This window comes from Ictidomys tridecemlineatus, chromosome 4 (genome assembly GCF_052094955.1).
Source record: "Ictidomys tridecemlineatus isolate mIctTri1 chromosome 4, mIctTri1.hap1, whole genome shotgun sequence".
NCBI classification, from domain to species: domain Eukaryota; kingdom Metazoa; phylum Chordata; class Mammalia; order Rodentia; family Sciuridae; genus Ictidomys; species Ictidomys tridecemlineatus.
In genome coordinates this window covers 135,767,360-135,786,217 of record NC_135480.1, presented here as the reverse complement: position 1 = coordinate 135,786,217, position 18,858 = coordinate 135,767,360, and the positions used below count along the sequence as shown (strand labels likewise).

Here is an 18,858-nt window from a genome sequence, read left to right as displayed (position 1 = left end):
GTTGAACCCTCACCTTAATGATAAAAAATTAGCTAAAAATGGATAAAGGACCCAAAACATAAGATCTAAAACTATAAACTTCTAGAAGAATACACAGGAGAAAAGCTTTGGATTTACAATAATTTGACATTGGATTTAACAATAATTTCTTGGATATGATACCAAAAGCATAGAACAAAGTAAAAATGAGTAATTGGTATCACTACATAAAATTTAAAATCTTTTGTGTATCAAAGGATATAACCAAGAGTAAAGGGCAACCTATTAGAGGGGGTAAAACATTGAGCAAGGATTTGAATAGATGTTTCTCTAAAGATGATATAAAACTCGTCAATAGACATATAAAAAGATGCCCAACATCAGTAATCATTAGGGAAATGCAAATCAAAACTATAATGAGATAGCACTTCACAGTCATTAAAAAGACTGATATCAAAAGAAAAGAAGGGCTGGGTTTGTGGCTCTGTGGTAGAGCGCTCGCCTAGCAAGTGCGAGGCCCTGGGTTCGACCCTCAGCACCACATAAAAATAAATAAATAAAGATATTGTGTCCAATTAGAACTAAAAAATATATATATTTTTTTGGTGCTGGGGTTTGAACCCAGGGCCTTGTGTATGTGAGGCAAGTTCTCTACCAACTGAGCTATCTCCCCAGCCCCAAAATAAATAATTTTTAAAAAGAAAAGAACAAGTATTGGTGAGAACATGGAGAAATGGAACCTCTACCCACTATTGGTGGTGATGCAAATTGATGTGCCATTATGAAAAACAGTGTAATAGTCCCTCAAAAAAATTTAAAAATAGATTACCATATGATCTAGCAATCCCACTTGTGGTTACAGATCCAAAAAAAGACTTCATAGTAGGACATTGGAGATATATTTTCACCCCTATATTCATAGCAGGTTCAGTTATAATAGTCAATAGGTGGGAGGAACCCAAGTGTCTATGGATAAATGAATGAATAAAGAAAATGTGGCGTATAAATTCAATGGAATATCATTTGGCCTTAAAAAGGAAGGAGAACAGACCACAACATGGAAGAACCTTGAAGACATTATGCTAAATGAAATAAACCAGTAACAGCCAGATGCAGTGGTATACACCTATAATCCCAGCAATTCAGCAGGTTGAAGAAGGACATCTCCCCATTCCCATATGAAGCCACAGACAGAATTAAACTATTTACTGTTTTTTCCTATACATGCATACCTATGATAAAATTTAATGTATAAACTAGGCACAGTAAAAGATTAACAACAATGAGTAGTAAAATAGAATAACTATAATAACATACTGTAATAAAACTTATTTAAAACTCAAGAGTCATTTATTTCTAGAAGTTTCCAGTTAACATTTTTGAACCATTTCTGACTACTGAAACTACAGAATGCAAAACCATGGTTAATGATGGACTACTATATGTGATGTAAGAGTGTTTCCAGTGTCATCCTGCCCAGACTCTTTCCTGTTTTGATAATAGCACCTCTGTTTCTCTTTGGAGAATCATCTCTCCAACTCACTGGGGTACACAAAGGTTTGGGACTTGAGACTATCTCCCTCTGGCTTCAGAGATGGCTACGTGAACAGGCTTGACCAATCAGTATAGTCTCTGCCCCTGCCACAGTGATTGGTTCTAGGATAAGCATGTGATCTGAGTTGTTCCAATGAGACTGAACCCAGATTTTGTTGGAACCTCTGGGGAAAAGAATTCCTGTCTGTGGAGATTGTCAGCTGAAGGGAACGTAAACTGAGGGCATTATGGATAAAAGAACCCAACATAGAAGAGAGACAGTAGGTAGAGGGGAAAAAAAATGAATAATTTGAACTTCTTTATCTATCTCTACCTACAATCAGGTTATTTCCTGAATTCTTAATATGAGATGATTAATGTTTTTATTACCTTAAAAGAGGTAAGTTGGGTTTTTGTTATCAGCCACTCATAGAGGCCGGACTGACCAAAAAAAAAAAAAAAAAAGCTTGGGAAAAAATATGTATGCCCATAGATATTTTCTCTCTTTCTATTCATTCAACAAATATTTGTTGGTTGTCTACCATGGACTGGGAGCCTTAAGGGTTTTGTGAATGTAGAGTTGATCAAACAAGGACATTGCTCTATGGAGCTTGCATGTGGATTATTCTTATTTATAAATACAGAGTTAGCTCTCATATGAAGTACCAGGAGAGTGATCCTTGAAGTTAGCTGGCCCTCATATGTTTATTGGATGAATTGATATCTCGAGATATAATTACACTGTGGAATGATTAAATCAAACCTAATTAATAAGTTCATCGTCTAATTATTTTTGTGGTCAAAACATTTAAAATCTACTTTTTTAGTATTTGGAATACATAGTGCATTATTATTGATTTTCAATAACATTCTGTGCTTTTTCCTCTTGTCTAACTGAAACTTTGCACCTTTTGGCCAACAGATCTCCATTTCTTTCTTCCCCAGCTCCTCCAGTTTCTGGTATCCATCATTCTACCCTATATTTCTGCCCCTGTTTGAAAAGCTACTGGGGTTTGTCTACCCTGATGATTTGCTTCCCAGTATGGTTTGCTCAGAGATAGGTGAAAAGGAGTGGGGAAGAGGAGCAGAAATTGGCTGCATACATAACTCCAGGACCCCTAATCTCCTTTCTGCCTCTGCTTCTCATTTCCTCCACCTTCCCAATAGCTGGGGTCTAACAGATATAAGTTAGCTACCAAGTGACAATGGGAAAATTCCAGATCACACTTTGAAGACTGTGGACTCCCTTAGATCCCCAATGCAACTCTGAAAAGAAAAAGTTCCTTTGTACCTTCCCTCCCAAACTCTTCCTTCTGCATGGAGTCTCCTCTTAGCCTTTCAGACCAGTTTAAGAATAACAAGCCTGCCACCAATCACAGAACTGTGAGACATTTGCAGCACACCCACTGTCACATTCTTCAGGTATCTGCTATGGGCTGAATTGTGTTCCTTGATATTCATATGTTGAAGTCCTAAACTCACAGCACCTCAAAATGTGAGTGTATTTGCAGATAGCATTTTTACAGAGGTAATTAAGTTAAAATGGAGTGGGTCCTAATCTAAAAATGAATGATATCCTTTTAAAGAGGACATGTGGACACAAACACAGAAGGAAGACCACAAGGACACACAGGGAGAAGGCAGCCATATGCAAGCCAAGGACAGAGACCTCAGACAAAACCAATCCTGCTAATACCTTAGTCTCAGACTTCCAGCCTCCAGAACTGAGAGAAAATAAATTTCTACAGCCATCCAGGCTGTGTTAATAGTGTCTGATCTTCACCAGCACACCAGTTTCATGGAGGAGAATCTTTATTCTGGAAGGAGCACACCAGTCCTTCAGTTTATCTCCTCTACCAGAAAGCCCTCTACTGCTGCCTGACAGATCCAGAGGGAGAGAACCCAAGTTAGGTCTCTGGGGACAGAAACCCAGACTTACACGTACCCCACTGCATAGTATAATCACATTCTAGGAAGCTAATTTACAAGACTTGATTAATTTCATACTCTCCTGAGGGATAGATTCAGTAATCGCACAGCTATGTCAACCTCACAAAGACAACTGATCCTTTAACCATTTCTCAGTCATAGGCATGTCTTCATTGTGTAAATGGAGATAGCTGTTTAGGGGAAATGTGCTTATGCTTTTAAATAATTGCTGTTCACAGAATTTTAGCATTATATGGGATTCCATTACTCGGTCTCATACATCACTCACATGCTCTGGTTACCAGTTCCCTCCTGGTGGATAAAAGTTGGTACTGAGAAATAAACTCCAAAGCCTGAGACCATCTATCAAGCCAGTGAGAAATAAGCTTGAACTAAAAGACTGGCAAATACATGAAAAATTGGTGACTAACTCATCATAGGAAATGCAGTTTCTGCCTTTATACTAAAGAGATAAATTTTGATCATCCCTGAACTTAGTTTAATACACAAAAAGAATCTTCTTCATGGGTTGCCCAAGGATGGGGCTTGACTCCATCCCAAGTTTGTGTGTGTGCATGCTCTCTCGCTCTCTCTCTCTATCCCGTGTGTGTGTGTGTGTGTGTGTGTGTGTGTGTGTGTGTGTGTATGGTGTTGGGGATTGAAACTAGGGTCTTGTGCTAGACAAGTACTCTACCATTGAGCTACGTCCTCAGCCCACCTTTACCTACACTAATCTTTCTCTAGATCAATAACCTTCATCTCTCCTGTTCTCCTCACTTATCTCCTGCTCAGCTGATCTCTTGAGATCACATTACAGTGATTTCACTCTTGTTTTATTTTAGGTAGAGCTATTTCAAGAATTCCCAGTTTTCACCTTTCCTGGATATTTCTGGAAGTTGGGTGTAGAAAAATGTAATGCTAAGTGGTGATATTTTTGTTTCTTTGATAATTCTCTTGCTTCATGGGCCATGGTGGCTTTAGGATAGGTATTCCATATTGGTTCTAGACAGCACTCAAATTCTGCTTCTCATGGCAGTATGGAAAGTACATGTTTTGTTCTCAATTTCTGAGTTGGAAAAAGATTTTGAAAAAGTTCTGTCTCCAGGAAAAACTATACCTTAACCATTTTGATTATCTGCTAGGACTTCTTAACTGCAGCTTCTCTGATGCTGTTTGTTTCTCAGACTGTTTGTTCAAGTAAGAGTTCAAGAAGTGTTTGAGTGCCAGAATCACATGAAAAGTGTTAAACTAATTTTCAGAAGGGTTTTTACAAAGAGAGTGGATCAGAGATGCGTTGTGTTCTCAGAAAACCTAAAATTTAGGAGAGTAAAGGAGGAACAGACACAACACAAGTTCACACAAAATGAGAAAAGGAGGGGGCTAAATGCCACAAGAGGTAACAAGGAATTTGAGACAGGAGTAGTTCCTCCAGCTGTGGGCAGAATGGATCATGCTGGAGAGGTGGTACTTGGCCTTGTGGGAAAGTGGGGAAGGTAGTAAGGATGGATAACATCTGGGCTTTCCCTTTCTCCCCAGCCCAAATGCTCACTACCAAGACTCATTCTGTTTTCACAACCTATGAGCCAGAATTTCTTTAGAGCTTATCATGGGCAGCATTTGGCCTGATCCCTGCCCTCAAGCTGAATGTTCTCCATTCTCTCTGTTAAATGGTAGTCATTCATTCACACAGCCATTATCCAGGAGGGAAGAGGACAACCAGAGGAAAATGTCACCATCCTCTTCATACCCCAACCCAATAGTTATACCAAAGTAAATACAAAGGTTTGCAAACCTGAGCTCTTGGGGAAAGGGTAGTCACAAAGATCAGATCCATGGCCTAAGGCTAAAATTCAGATGTGGAATTTTACTTTCAGCTAGTGCCACTGCCAAGGATTTTATGCTTTTTTTTTTCACTTGACTTATATTAATTTAAATCAAGTAACTCCAAGGTTGCAAATTCTTAACCATGCTGAATGAAATTATGACCAATCATCAAGCTTCCCGATTCTTCTCCAGGCACTTCCCTAGTGTGTTCTCATCTTCCTCAATTTCAAGGACTATAGTTTTCTTCCATGTCTGCATTTCTGGAATTGCCTCCCTTGTTTCCATTTCAAGCACTATTCCAGCCTCGATTATGTTTCAGGAGGGACTACCACCTACCATTTTGTCTTCCATTTCTCCCACACCATTGCCAACCCACTGCCAATCACAACACCTCGCTCAAAAAACACTGGCTTCCCACAGCCAACATGATACAATGAATACAAATTTTTTGTTTGATTCTCGGGCCTCTCAACCATCTAGTTCAATTCATGCTTACCTTCCCAATTGCTCTACCCTTCACTCAAAATCAAATTCTCTTCATCTCCCAAATCCAATGGATGGCCCTCCTGACTCTGTAGCATGGTTTATCTATCAAATTCTGTCTTCCCCCAACCTACTGAATCTGCCTCATTCATGAATCTTACACTTGCTCCTCTATGACAAAGGAAATAGAGCAACACTCTCAACTTAAGGCACCCAAAGCCCATTGGTTACACCCTGTAAGGAGCAGATTTCACTCAGTCCTTTGCATGCCATTTGTTTTACTTCCTCCTCCCCATGGGGTGAGATAAGAGGTTGCATCTTAATTACCTTTGGATCACATGCAGTCAGTCCTTAGGGACAGCATCCTGTTCAAAATAAATGTACAAATTCTGAGAGTGTTCAGTTTCATTTTCCCTAAATTTATGTAAGTATAATGATTGTAAAGGAATTAGGAAATGCAACCTTATTCTGAAAGTAGGATAGATTTTTATTTTTAAAGCTCTGTGGAATTTAAATTGCATAGGCTAGATTCTGCTAAGAGCTTCCCAGAGGTTGTGGGTTAAAAGAAAGTAGCCCAAGATGGAGAGTTAGGACCCTCAGGTTGTGAGCCTAGCCCAGCCACTGACTGAATGATCTTAGGCCAATCACTCATTTATACTAAGTCAGGGTTTTGTGGGTTCCCCCCCCCTTCTTATACCAGGTCATTTGCTTTCTATCTTTATTTTTCTTTCTTTCCTCTTCTTCTTTCTGCCTATAAACTCAAAAAGTAAGTCCAAATGAATTTTAAGATTTATTTCAGCTTATATTACTTTAGCAGTTGTCTTAGGACTCAGAAACCATACAGTGGGCCTGGGGGTGTGCCTCAGTGGTAAAGTGCATGCATGAGACTCCAGGTTTGGTCCTTGGTACCACAAAAATAAATAAATAGATAGATAAATAGATAAATAAATAAAAATGGAGCAATTATCAAAATACCAAATAAACAGCTTGCTACTAGAATAAATTATACCAACTCTGGCTGTGGCCTTCAAATGATAATGGTGCCTTGACACTGAATGCCACCTCCTGTCTCTTTCCTGTGCCCCTTATATGCATCCATCCACTACTACCCCACAGTTCATGTTGTTGTTGTTGTTGTTGTTGTTGTTATTATTATTATTATTATTTCATTTTTTATTGGTACATTATAGTTGTACATATGATAGGATTTCTTGTTACATATCCATACATGTACACAACATAAATTGCCAATATCACTCCTAGGATTTTCTCTCCCTCCCTATCTGCTATTGATAGAATCCAGAATGAGACACACCAAAATGTTCTTTGTCAATTCCATTGCAGACAGGATGCCAGGGAGCAGAATTAGTCTTTTGTTACTTTTGACTCTGCCCTCTCGCCTCTTTTTCTTTCCCCCAAATATATTATTAACTGTAATTAGTAGGAATTGATGAAACCAGCCCCAATATAAATGTAACTCTGGCCAGAACTTCCAGTACTTCTTATTGAAGAGAAGAATATTTTCAGGAGTACAAAGCCATTGGGGGAAGAACTGGAAATGGAAATTCACTAGAATGCACCAAAGAGAGGTCTAACCATGGGGGGGGTGTGTTAATTTGACTCTTTGTTAATAAGAAGGAGATCTGGCTCATTATTCTTACCTACCTATGGGGCCAGCCGCAGACCTTATTTAGGACATAAAGGGTAACTTTGCATTACAAAGCTTAATCTCAACAGGATGTTTTTGGTGCTGCTCACTGCAAAAGACAACCGCTCCTGCTGTTCTTTATTCTTGAGTAGCAGAGCCAGGTCCAAGCCATTTTAAAGTACAGAGCCTTCATGATTCTGAAAGTGTCTAATTCACCAAAAGAAACATTTCTATAAAAGCAGGTATTTTTCCCTTCCTGGATAAGGAGTCTTTTCAATTAAGAAAAATTCCATGGGCCATTTTTTTTGATTACCATTTTAAATAGTTATCACAGGTTTTACATTCTGTTTATGTTATTGATTACATATTTTTTTAAAAAAAACTTTGATCAAATGAAAATTTTGAAATGAATGATTTGGAGGCTGTTCCCATATTTCTCCAAAGGAGGGGTTTGGGTCCCAGAGGTCGTACTCTTAGAGCAGTTTACCTATGATTTAAACCGTGTCAAAGAAGGGGGCAGTTTCTGGAAATGGTGTCTACATGCCTAATTCAACATGGCAAGGCCTCTGATCTGAGGCAGAATTACACTTTAAATCACTTCTGCCAGGGGAGGATCAGGTTTTGTTTTCTAGTTCCTACACAGGAATATACAACTTATGTGATTCTTGTTTGAAACTGGCCAGATGGTAATTTTTTTTTTTTTTAGGTCCTCACATAACTTAGTTTCTCAGTTAAATTTTGGTATTTGATAAGTATTCTTTCTGTCTCTTGATTTTAAAAAGAGAAGAACAAACGCTCTTTTTTTTTTTTTTTGGATGACCTATTTCTGCAGCTCAGAACTAAGGTGAGTTTTAAAGATTACAAGATTCATTAGAAAAATAGAGAAGTGGGTGTTATGAGGGTCAGCAACTTTTAGAAATAACATTTTTAAAAATGCCACTCCACCAGGACTGTTCTGATTGTGAAGTAAACCAAATAGACATTATCATACCCATCAGCAAATAGTCCTAAACAGTTTCAAAATTGTCACTGCTTTTGATTTCCTATCACCATTTTCAACACAGAAATAAAGGAATAAAAAAAAGGATTCTAGCTATGCAATTATAGGTAATCGCTGATTACCTGAGGGACAGGAAAGGGGCAGGTGAGCATAAAGACTACAAGCTCGTCGCCCACGAGCTGATGCAGAAGGAAATGCAGCAGCCAGCTGTCAGTCGTGAGGGGCTGGGCAGAATTTGGCCTCCGCTCATCCGCTCCTTTCTCCCCCTCCAACTTCCCAGCAGCGATAGAAGAGGCTTTGAAAACCACATTCCCCAGGCAACCTGCCTCCACGCACCCGATCTTCTAAAGCCACACCCCGACCCACCTACCTTCTGAGGATGAAAGGAGGCTCGCTAGCGGCAGGGCGAGAAGGATGCGCGGTTACTGCTCTTCAGCATCTCCTGTCTGGAGCAGTTAACTGGAAATACAGATTCGCCTCCATTTTCTGGTCACATGATCCCTGGCACATCTAAATAAGGATGATCACCTGCCTCCCAGATCTCCCAGTGCACCAGCCACCAGCAAGCGGCTGGAGCACAAACAGAGCTAGCTGGGGCTAGGCAAAGTTATATTGGGGGATATAAAATACTCTCACCTGGATGCGCCCTTGATTTTTATGTCAGCTCAGGAAAACTGTCACTCTTGTGCCTGAGGGAGACTGTATGTGAACCGGCTCAAAGCACAAGTTGAAAGGGATTTAGTTTTCCTGAAGTCTCTTAAACACACACACACACACACACACACACACACACACACACACACACATCCTGTATTTGAAAATACAAACTTAGGATGCTTGCCCAAGATCCACACAGCAAAGACAGAGGTTAAGCATGTTGAATATGACTTCTACCAATTATTAGCAAGTTTTGACTAAAGAGCAAAGTACCCCAGACTGCTCATTCACCAAACCCAATAGTAGTAGTAATAGACTTTATAGCACAACCTATGTAGAGAGTCTGGGTTGAGAAAATCTTGCAAAAGAAGTTTGCTACTAATATGATTATTAATTCTAAAAATGCCACCAGATACACTGACTTGTTAAGGAAAATAAAATAATAAAGAAATTTTACATAATAAAAAGGAACATAATAACTTTTAGCCCAAGTTTACTGGGGAATGAACCCAGGGGCACTCTACCACTGAGCTATATCCCTATACTTTTTTATATTAAGTTTTGGAACAGGGTATCACTAAATTGCCCAGTCTGACCTCTAGCTTACAATCCTTCTGCCTCAGCCTCCCAAGTAGCTGGTTTACAGACATGTGCCTGGTTGGAGACCTCTCCATTATGCAATGATGGTTTCCTTCTCCAAGTGGAAAAGGCATCAATGGAAGGCCACAGAAAGAAAGTTAAGTGTGTTCTGTTTTAAATAGTATCTGTTTTAAAGTCAGCAGCTGATATGGAAAGTGATTAAGTTATTGACATCAGGCCAAACTCAGCTACCTTTAAAATTAATACTTCATTAAATTTGACAAGTGGGACACTATCACCAATGATATTTCCTGTTGTCTTATAGGACATTCTTCCAGATTATACCTGGCAAAATAATCCTAAACCAGAGTCAGCAACTGAGAAAATATATTATTTTATTCTTATACGGAGGCACCTACAATTATGTTTTTAAATAAGAATTACTGCTTAAATGCAATAAGCAGCATACCGGTGATTATATTGACAAAAGAGGCATGGTAGATGTCAAATTCTCTAGTGGGGTTTTAGTTATTCACTGAGAGCTTAATTAGTATTTTCAAATGATTATTTCATGAATTGAGGTTTAAAAATTAAAGATATAAAGGTCTTTGAAGGTTACATATTGTCAACTGCTGCTTGAGTTTATGCATACGAGATGACTTAGTAAAACCATTTTTTTCCCTAATAAGGAAAAGGATATTTGAACTGAATAGATTATAATAGTTATGGTAAAGGAACACATGACCAATTTAAAAAAATAAAAACATCTATTTTTCTCCAAGAGGTTGAATGAAATGAGTAATAGCACCATAGGAAAACTAAAAGATTATAAGAATCCTGAAGGAATTTTAAAAAACAGGAGAAGTATAGGAACACTAAAAACAGGTAACCATGTTCTTTTTAAAAATACTTTTCAGTTGTAGATGGACACAATATCTTCATCTTATTTATTTATTTTTATGTGGTGCTGAGGATCGAACCCAGTGCCTCACACGTGCAAGGCAAGCGTTCTACCACTGAGCCACAACCCCATAGGTAACCATGTTCTTAAATTTCAAAAGATGTATTTTGTAACTTTTGAAGAGAAAGATGCCTGTTGTTCCCAAGTTAAATCCCCATAGGTAACCATGTTCTTAAATTTCAAAAGATGTATTTTGTAACTTTTGAAGAGAAAGATGCCTGTTGTTCCCAAGTTAAATCTAGCACAACTACCTTGGGAAAAGGAGCATTAAATACCTGACATTTTCAAAAAAAGGAAATTATGTCAGACAAACTGCATTTTTTTTAAAGAGAGAGTGATAGAGGGAGAGAATTTTTTAATATTTATTATTTTTTTTTTTTTAGTTATCGGCGGACACAAAAACGTTGTTTGTATGTGGTGCTGAGGATTGAACCCGGAGCGCACGCATGCCAGGTGAGCGCGCTACCGCTTGAGCCACATCCCCAGCCCCCAAACTGCATTTCTTTTCCGTGGGGCACCTGACATTTGACAGGTGTTATTCTAAGCACCAGGGGTACAATGACGAACAAGACACACCAAACTGCTGCTTTTCTGGGGGTTATATTTTCATAGGTAGAGCAAGATATGAAAAACCAATTAAATAAATGGAAGATCATTTCGGAGGGAAAATAAGTGGTAGGAAGAAAGTAAGGTGGTTGGAAGAGAGCGGGCTTCTTAGCTTTGGCACTACAGGTACCTGAGATTGAATAATCCTTTGTTGTGGGGAATATCTTGTGCCCTTGTAGGACGTCTAGCAGCATTCTTGGCCTGTCCCCACCACAAGAGTGTCACCCACCCCAGTTGTGACAACAAATGTCTCCAGATTTTGGCAAATATTCCCAGAGGTGAGGGAGGAGCAAAATTGTTTCAGGTTGAGAAACAGCAGTTTGGATTTCTGGACTGACTTTTAGATAGCGTTTGTTCCAAAAGGACTCACATTAATCTTGGAGACAGATCCTCCAACCAGAAGTCAGTTAACTAATCCTGTACATAAATATCTCAGGACAGTGTTCAGAAGCGGAGGTTTTACCACACTCCACCTCTGCCGGCTGCGCTGAATAACATCTGCCTCCTCTCAGCTCCACACCCTTACCTCCCCCACCCTGCTCTCTGCCAGCCTCCCCCACCCTTGGGACTGCCACTTGATTTTGTCCAATGAGGATGAGAGTGGGAGATGAGAGGGAGGAAGGAGAGGGAGGTAGGAACAGGTACTCACCCAGCCCCTCCCAGTGGGACTGCCTGGAACTGAAGACAGTTCTACCCTAATTTCTACCCTAAATTCTTGAAATTCTTGTTCTGGGATCTAGGATCCCTCCCCTCTTGCTGCCACTATTCCTAGGCCACTGTGCTATTCCTTGTGGGTCCCCACACTTTACCTCCATCTGTATAAATCCTCCTTTTAAAAAAAATATCTCTTGAATTTTCCTAATTTGAATGTGTCACCTGTTTTCTCCTGTGTCCCTGACATTGTAATAATATATCCTACTTAAGAAAGTCATGACTTCTTGTCTTCCTCAAATATCATCAATTTTCGAGAAAGTTTTTTTTTTTTTTTTAAGGAAGCTTTGCCACTAATTCTGAAATTTTAAGCTTTTAAGCAGAGACACAACTTGAATTTTCCTAAAATGAGAAGCCAACACAACACAATTGGGTTCCTCTGTGGGTGTTCCTCCTGCCAGTCGATTGAACTGTATCTGCTTAGGTTGGCACTCAGGGCTGCCTCATTGTAAAATTCCTCACCACAAAATTCTGCATCTATGAATATTTGAAAAAATTAAATGAACATAGAGAGGCTTTGATTTTCTTGTTTCCCTTTGACCTTCAGGCACCCAGGTTGGTCCTGCACACTCCCAATAGGGAGCAGCTACCAACATGATGGTAGCTCTCTCCAGTTTGCTGTGGTAGACATCAGAAGAGCTCAGTAGGTCACAAGATTGTCTGAAAGGCAAGTTCTGGCTCAGACTTTCTCAAGAAATTGCACTGAGAACTTTCACTATGAAGCTCTATATGCCTTTTGATGAGACAATGGGGGAAACAGGAATGAATTCATAGATGTTCAAGAATGACTTGAAACTGCCATGCTTCATTGACAAGCTCTGGGATGGAAGTGAGAAGTCTTAGGTTTAAGTTTCAACTTCACCACTTTCTAATTTCTGGATGGCATTTAGCAACTCACTTTTTATTTGTTTGAGACAATCCAAGGCTCATATTGAACTCAGTGAGCTCAGTGATCCTCCCACCCAGCCTCCCAAATAGCACCACCATGCCTGTTATCTTAGCTGTTCACATAAACAGTTTTTTCACTAGACTGAGTCATAGTGATAGTTAAACTTGACCTAACTATCTCAAATGACAATTGGTGAACCAGAAGATAAGGTAATTGTTAATTTGCTAGCTCTTATTATTGAAGTTCTGCTCAGGGTGGGGCTGGCCAGATATGCAGAGATGAGGGGTTAGGAAACCTCAGAGAAAGAAAGGGAGAAAAAAGAGGGAGGGAAGAAGGAAGAAACTGAATTGCAAATTTAAAGGACTTTTGTCATCACCAACTCACCAACTATAACACAGTAAATGATCAACTCTAATTACAAACATAAATGAACACAGAGTTAGTGCCAAGTTTGGTTTTCCATGTTTGGTTCAGGAAAAAGCCAAGAAAGAGTGAATAAATTACAGAAAGCCGAATTTGTGGAAAACCAACTCACCCGTTAGTGAGGGCAGATGTTTAGACCTTGGACATAGCCTAACCACACAGCAAGGCCCAGAAAGGGGCCATGAGATTCTTCACAGAGTTCCCATTACCCAACATGGAGAGAAAGAGCCTACAGATTATTTATCTATACATGTGATAAGAGAACCAATGTATTAACTCTCCAAATGTTAAGTCATAGACAGAAAAAGTCCAACTTTGAAGGTCTCATAAAAAACCAAAAGATCACTCACTCACAGGAAAAAATATGAGTTCTCTTCTATAGTCTTATTAGACAAGAAAAAAGGTTTAAAAATTACTAATTTAAAAAAGATAGAATACATAGAGGTCAGCGTAGAAGCAGAGTATATGGAATATGAAATATGTTGTGTTTGAAAGTCATTTTTATTTTGCGGAACACTAAATACCTCGCCTCACAGAGTGAGGAAGCAAGATATATCTCCACAAATATAAGGGTCAGTTTTACTTCTAAATACTCCATGTCAAAGGTATGGGAGATGGGCTGGGGGTGTGGCTCAGAGGGAGAGCCCTGGCCTAGCATCCCCAAGGACCTGGGTACATCCTCAGCACCACACACAAAAAGGTCCAAATGACATTAATGTAAGCCCCTCTCCCTTCTCATCCCTTCCCCTTCATTCCTTCCACACACACCCCCTCCAATTGCTGCATGTATCTCCAAGATTAGGCAATATCATCAGTTTTTCTAGCCCTCTTAGAAATTATTCCTTTCATCACCCTATGCAGCTATTTCCTGCTGGGCATATCATTTGGGCTTTTGACTATCCACTATGACAGTTCATGTTATGTATTAACTTGGTGAGGCTATGGTGCCCAGTGATTAGACCAAAGACCAGTCTAGATGTCCATGTAAAAGTGCTTTTTATTAGGTATTACCATGGAAATTGGCAGATTTTGAGTAAAGCACATTAGGCTTCATAACAGGGGCAGGCCTCATCCAATCAGTTAAAGGCCATACAAGAGAGGTCTGAAGTTTCCTGAAGAAAGAATTCTCCTCAAAACTGTCTGAGTTTTCAGCCTGCTGCCCTCAGAATGTGGACGCCATTTAATACTGACTCTTCCCTGAGTTTCTAGGTTGCTGACCTGCTCTCATGAGATTGGATTTGCCAGTATTATAACACATAAGTCCATTCTCTCTCTCTCTCTCTCTCTCTCTCTCTCTCTCTCTCTCTCTCTCTCTCTCTCTCTCTCTCTCTCTCTCTCTCTCTCTCTCTCTCTCTCTCTCTCTCCTCTCCCTCCTTTCCCTTTATTTATCTATATCTCCTATCATTATATGTATGCATTGATATATAGACATAGAGATATCCCTTATTGTTATACGTATGCATTGATATATATAGAGAGATATAGATATAGATATTATATATCTCCTATTGTTTCTGTTCCTCTGGAAACCCCTGAATAATACATGACACAGTTGTCCCTTTCTTTATGCATCATTCTTCTGACCATGCTTTGCCCCTTCGTTTTAATCAATGCTTACTCTGCAGATGTCCTCTGAGACTACATAGGAAAGACCAGGTACGTTCATCACTATCTCAGGGAACTAGTATTTAATCCACTGATGGCCCAGTCTATAGCTGTAGGACAACCAACATGTTGGCAAAGGGCTCTGGGAAGGCTGAATCTAGGGAACATGAACAGAGTACTGACAATTTCAAGGGCAGAGGCTATCTCCTAGTCTACTAATACATTTTGTTAATAAGAGTGAGCAGGTGGAATGAGAACAAAAGACATGTTTCTCATGATTTCTCAGGTGCTCAAAGCTGTCTGGGATCTGAGGGGGCGAGACAGGCGAAGAGAGGAAAGCAGTACATTTGTAACTGGTGTGCCATGTCACACATACTGGGAACCTACGTCTATTTATGAAGTCCCCCTCCCCTCTTTCTTTTGTTCGATGGTCTTGATTTTAGATATTCTGTCCTGTGATCCGATGCTGTGTCAGGTATGGCCAGGTTTTTGTTTGGGAAAGCATGGCTCTCTCATTCTGTACTTGCCTTCCTGTCGCCGTGAGTTCCTGCATCTTACTCTTCCCAGTTCACTTGACTGGCTGCTTACCTCCTCTTCACCTTTGCAAATTATGATCTTCCTTTCATCCATCTCTACTTGTACCTCTCAGCCACACTGTAACTTCCAGGTGCCCTTCTGATTCAGAGGCCTCTTCCTTCATTATAGTTGTTTTTTTTTTAAGTTCATTTTGCAATTATTTTGGTAAATAGACAAATATAGTACACAGAGGAATATAATTATTCTTTCCTTCTGACTGTAAAAGAAAGTAAAACATTCTCATGGGCCTTTAAAGTATTGAAAGCCCTGAACACCCTCCCTCCTGATAGATGATACACTGTCCTGGTATCTGTTCCATATAGGTGCCCTAAACAGGAATCTCTTCTCTTATCAGTTACTCCCTTATATAATTTTACGCCACACAGTTACCATGGTCAAATGAAATAATGCACAGAGGGTGCTTAGCAGCTGATCTATGGCAAATGCCCATAATTTGAGCTATTTAAAGTTAAAATGACATCAGTTATATACTATCTTGACTATTATAGACCTTTTCACCTATGTCTATTTCCTTAATCAAACTGAAAACATCTAAGCTAGGAGTCTGATCTAGAGCAGTAGTTCTCAAACTGAAGTGTGTACCTGAATCACTGGGAGGCGCGGCTGAAGCAGAGTTGCCTGTGCCCAGCCCCTTCCTGAAGTAGGTCTGGGATGGAGCAGATCATTGCACCTCTTACAAGCACTCTGGTAGCATTGATGTCACTGGTCCTAGAGGACTGCTGTTTTAAATGACTGGTCTCTTCCCAAAATCGGCACAGAGAGAAACTTTCTGATACAGAGTATTATGCAAAAATTAATAGCAATGCTGAGGGGAACATCCGCCCCAGCCTCGCACTGTGAGAAAGTTTCAGTACGATAGGAGCTGAGCAGAAAGAGATGAGCAAAGGAATCTTTTCTTTTACACTGAAAGAAAATGTGCCACTGGCACAATTGGACAGGGACTGTCATCTGTTGGATTGCAGGGCTATGTGCGAAATGCAGACAAGAAGCCAAACAATAGCTCAGCCAACTCGTGGCTGCCTGAGTTCTCAGCTCAATCCACAGCAATGCCAGCAGGGCTGCTGGGATCCATCTGCTCCTCTTTCTGATAACGGATCTGGGGTCTCTCTGGAAGGAAGTAGCTTGACAAGAAAAGAAAGATTAGGCCAACCGAAAATGTCAGTTCACGAAGCTGCCACTTGAATATGGTACAGCTTTTAACTCTATACAGCCGTTTAGTAACCCCACATCCTCCTGCGATGCTTTTTTTGTTTTCTGTTTTCTTTCATCAAGAAATGTAATTTGCAAATGCCGGAGCTTCCTTGAATACACTCTGTTTCCACACAAATTAAGTTCACAGAATTTAATACTATGGGAAGCCTTGAGATCATCCAGTCCAACCCACCAATTTCACAGACGAGGAAATGTAAACCTGGGTTTAATCCTAAAATACATAACTGGTAACAGTAGATCTAGGATGGGATCCAGATTCCTTGACTCACGTGGTGCATGTAGTCCTTTATATTCCCAAACTGAGCAGGAAAATGATATCTTTCCTCCACTGCATTTTAAAGAGAAAACAGGGTTTCCCCCATTGCTTCATTTACTTTTCACTATTTTCCCTTTTTGTCAATGGGAGCAGGGGGTGGAGGAGTGGTAATAAGGGCCAATGAAGAGAAATAAAAAGTTGAAAAACAGTTTCAACAGAACCCAAAATACTGAAGGTGGTAAGAACATGCGTTGCCTGCTGTACGCTCCTTGGCTACCTGGAAATGTGGCACAAGGCCAATTCTCAGAAGTCATGTGAATGAATGGATGGAGGGCTGCATCCATTTGCCAGTTTCTCAGCCAATTAGGGGGCTAATGTTATACACAAAGATTTTGAGCCTGCTCTGGAGTCTCCTTATCTCTACCAGAAAGTTCAGTGTTTACATCAAACCAGAAAATGCCTTTTCTATAAGATAGGCAGTGTGTCAGCTAGAAACGTATGGGCTTTGGAGGAGGAAAGCTTTGAAGCCCAGAGTGCTTACTCTGGTTACTTAAATCTAGGAGAGTGACAGAAACATTCAGGGCCTTGAATTTCTTCTTCCCCATTTCATTTTTTTTTCCTCCACTAGCATAAAGATTAAATGACGTGTGCAAACTGCCTTGCACATAGTAGGTGCTGAAGAAATGCAGTGACACTCCATTCCATTTCCTGTTTCAGCATCATATAGGTACTGAGGTACATAGGGTGGGGGACGGTATAAGACTTATCGAAGGGATTTTTTGTTTGTTTGTTTTTTGGCTGAAAATGTGCACAGATTATCATTATGGTCATGGTTCTCTAGTTGTATGGATGATATGCCTTGCAATAAATAAAAGCAATGCTCCTGTCATGCAGGGGTTCTTCACATTCCATAACCCCTCACCATTTCCCTGGTTTCTAAATAAAATGATTTTCAAGAAAAAAAAATAGTTTAATATTTTGCTCACCCATTTGGTCTTGGTTTCCTGGTTCCAGGCTCAAGGAACTCCGTCTCCTCCTCCATTTCCCTCTCAGGGATCTTGTTTTTCTGAGAAGGCTGTGGTGAAAGCATTTCCCATTCATTGTCATGGGTGACCGTCTGCAACAGAACTGCATCTGGGACAGCCCTGCCTTGCTTTTTGTTCCTCTGTGATTGGCTGCTCTGACCAACAGAGACTTCCTCTAGTGCTAAAGACTCTAGAGGCTTCATTCCTCCCAGAACCTGCACCTGGGGATCCTTGCCCAGGCTGAGATCAGAGCATGGCTCCACAGTCTGGCAAGACCATCCAGGCCTTGAATCCCTGGCTTCCAATGCTGGATCACCAACTTCACCATGGCCCAAGACCATCCAACTCTGGTCTTGTGTAGGGCTTTCAAGAGATGACCTCTTGTCGTCTTTGGAAGACATTTCCTCTTCATGATGATCTTTGTTTTCATGTAAGGAGGCAGGCTGACATGGGTCTGGGAAGTTTGCTAACTGAGTTCCTGGAAGCCCTGTTTCTTGGGATTCTATGGGTGATTCTTCTGATTCAGATAAGCTTCCTCTTGCTTCACAGGCCTCTGACTTCAAGGGTGAATTTTTTTCATGGCTTACAAGTATGTAATCCATGTGTAGTACATGATGATCCTCATTCTTGGCTATGCATCTTTCATCCGTGTATTCTGATTTTATCTGCTCAGATTCTTCAGTAGGAATTATGTTTTCTTCTTCTATCTCTAATGTTTCCTGGTTGGCACCTAGAAAAAGACGCAAGTGAGACGGGGAGAACAAATCTTAAATAACATGTTGTGTGATTTGGGATCTTTGCAAGTGATTATTTTAAAAAAGGCAATTTTAAAAATATTTTTATTTTGTAGAGTTGTTCAATTTTCAGGGATAGGTATTATGATATAAGCATTAGATTTTATTGCATTTTACAAGCATTGGCTAGCATGCAGAGCAAACGTA

The 18,858-nt window shown here is 40.0% G+C and overlaps 1 protein-coding gene across 10 annotated transcripts in view; it reads right to left on the bottom strand.

The window, feature by feature from the left end:
* Positions 1 to 18,858, bottom strand: part of Prune2 (prune homolog 2 with BCH domain) — a 259,799-nt gene that overhangs the window by 66,244 nt on the left and 174,697 nt on the right. For all 10 annotated transcript variants that reach the window (XM_078047448.1, XM_078047451.1, XM_078047452.1 and 7 more), the window contains exon 9: positions 17,879 to 18,647. In XM_078047448.1, the coding sequence (XP_077903574.1) occupies positions 17,879 to 18,647 (769 nt within the window). The remainder of the gene's footprint in view (positions 1 to 17,878; positions 18,648 to 18,858) is intronic.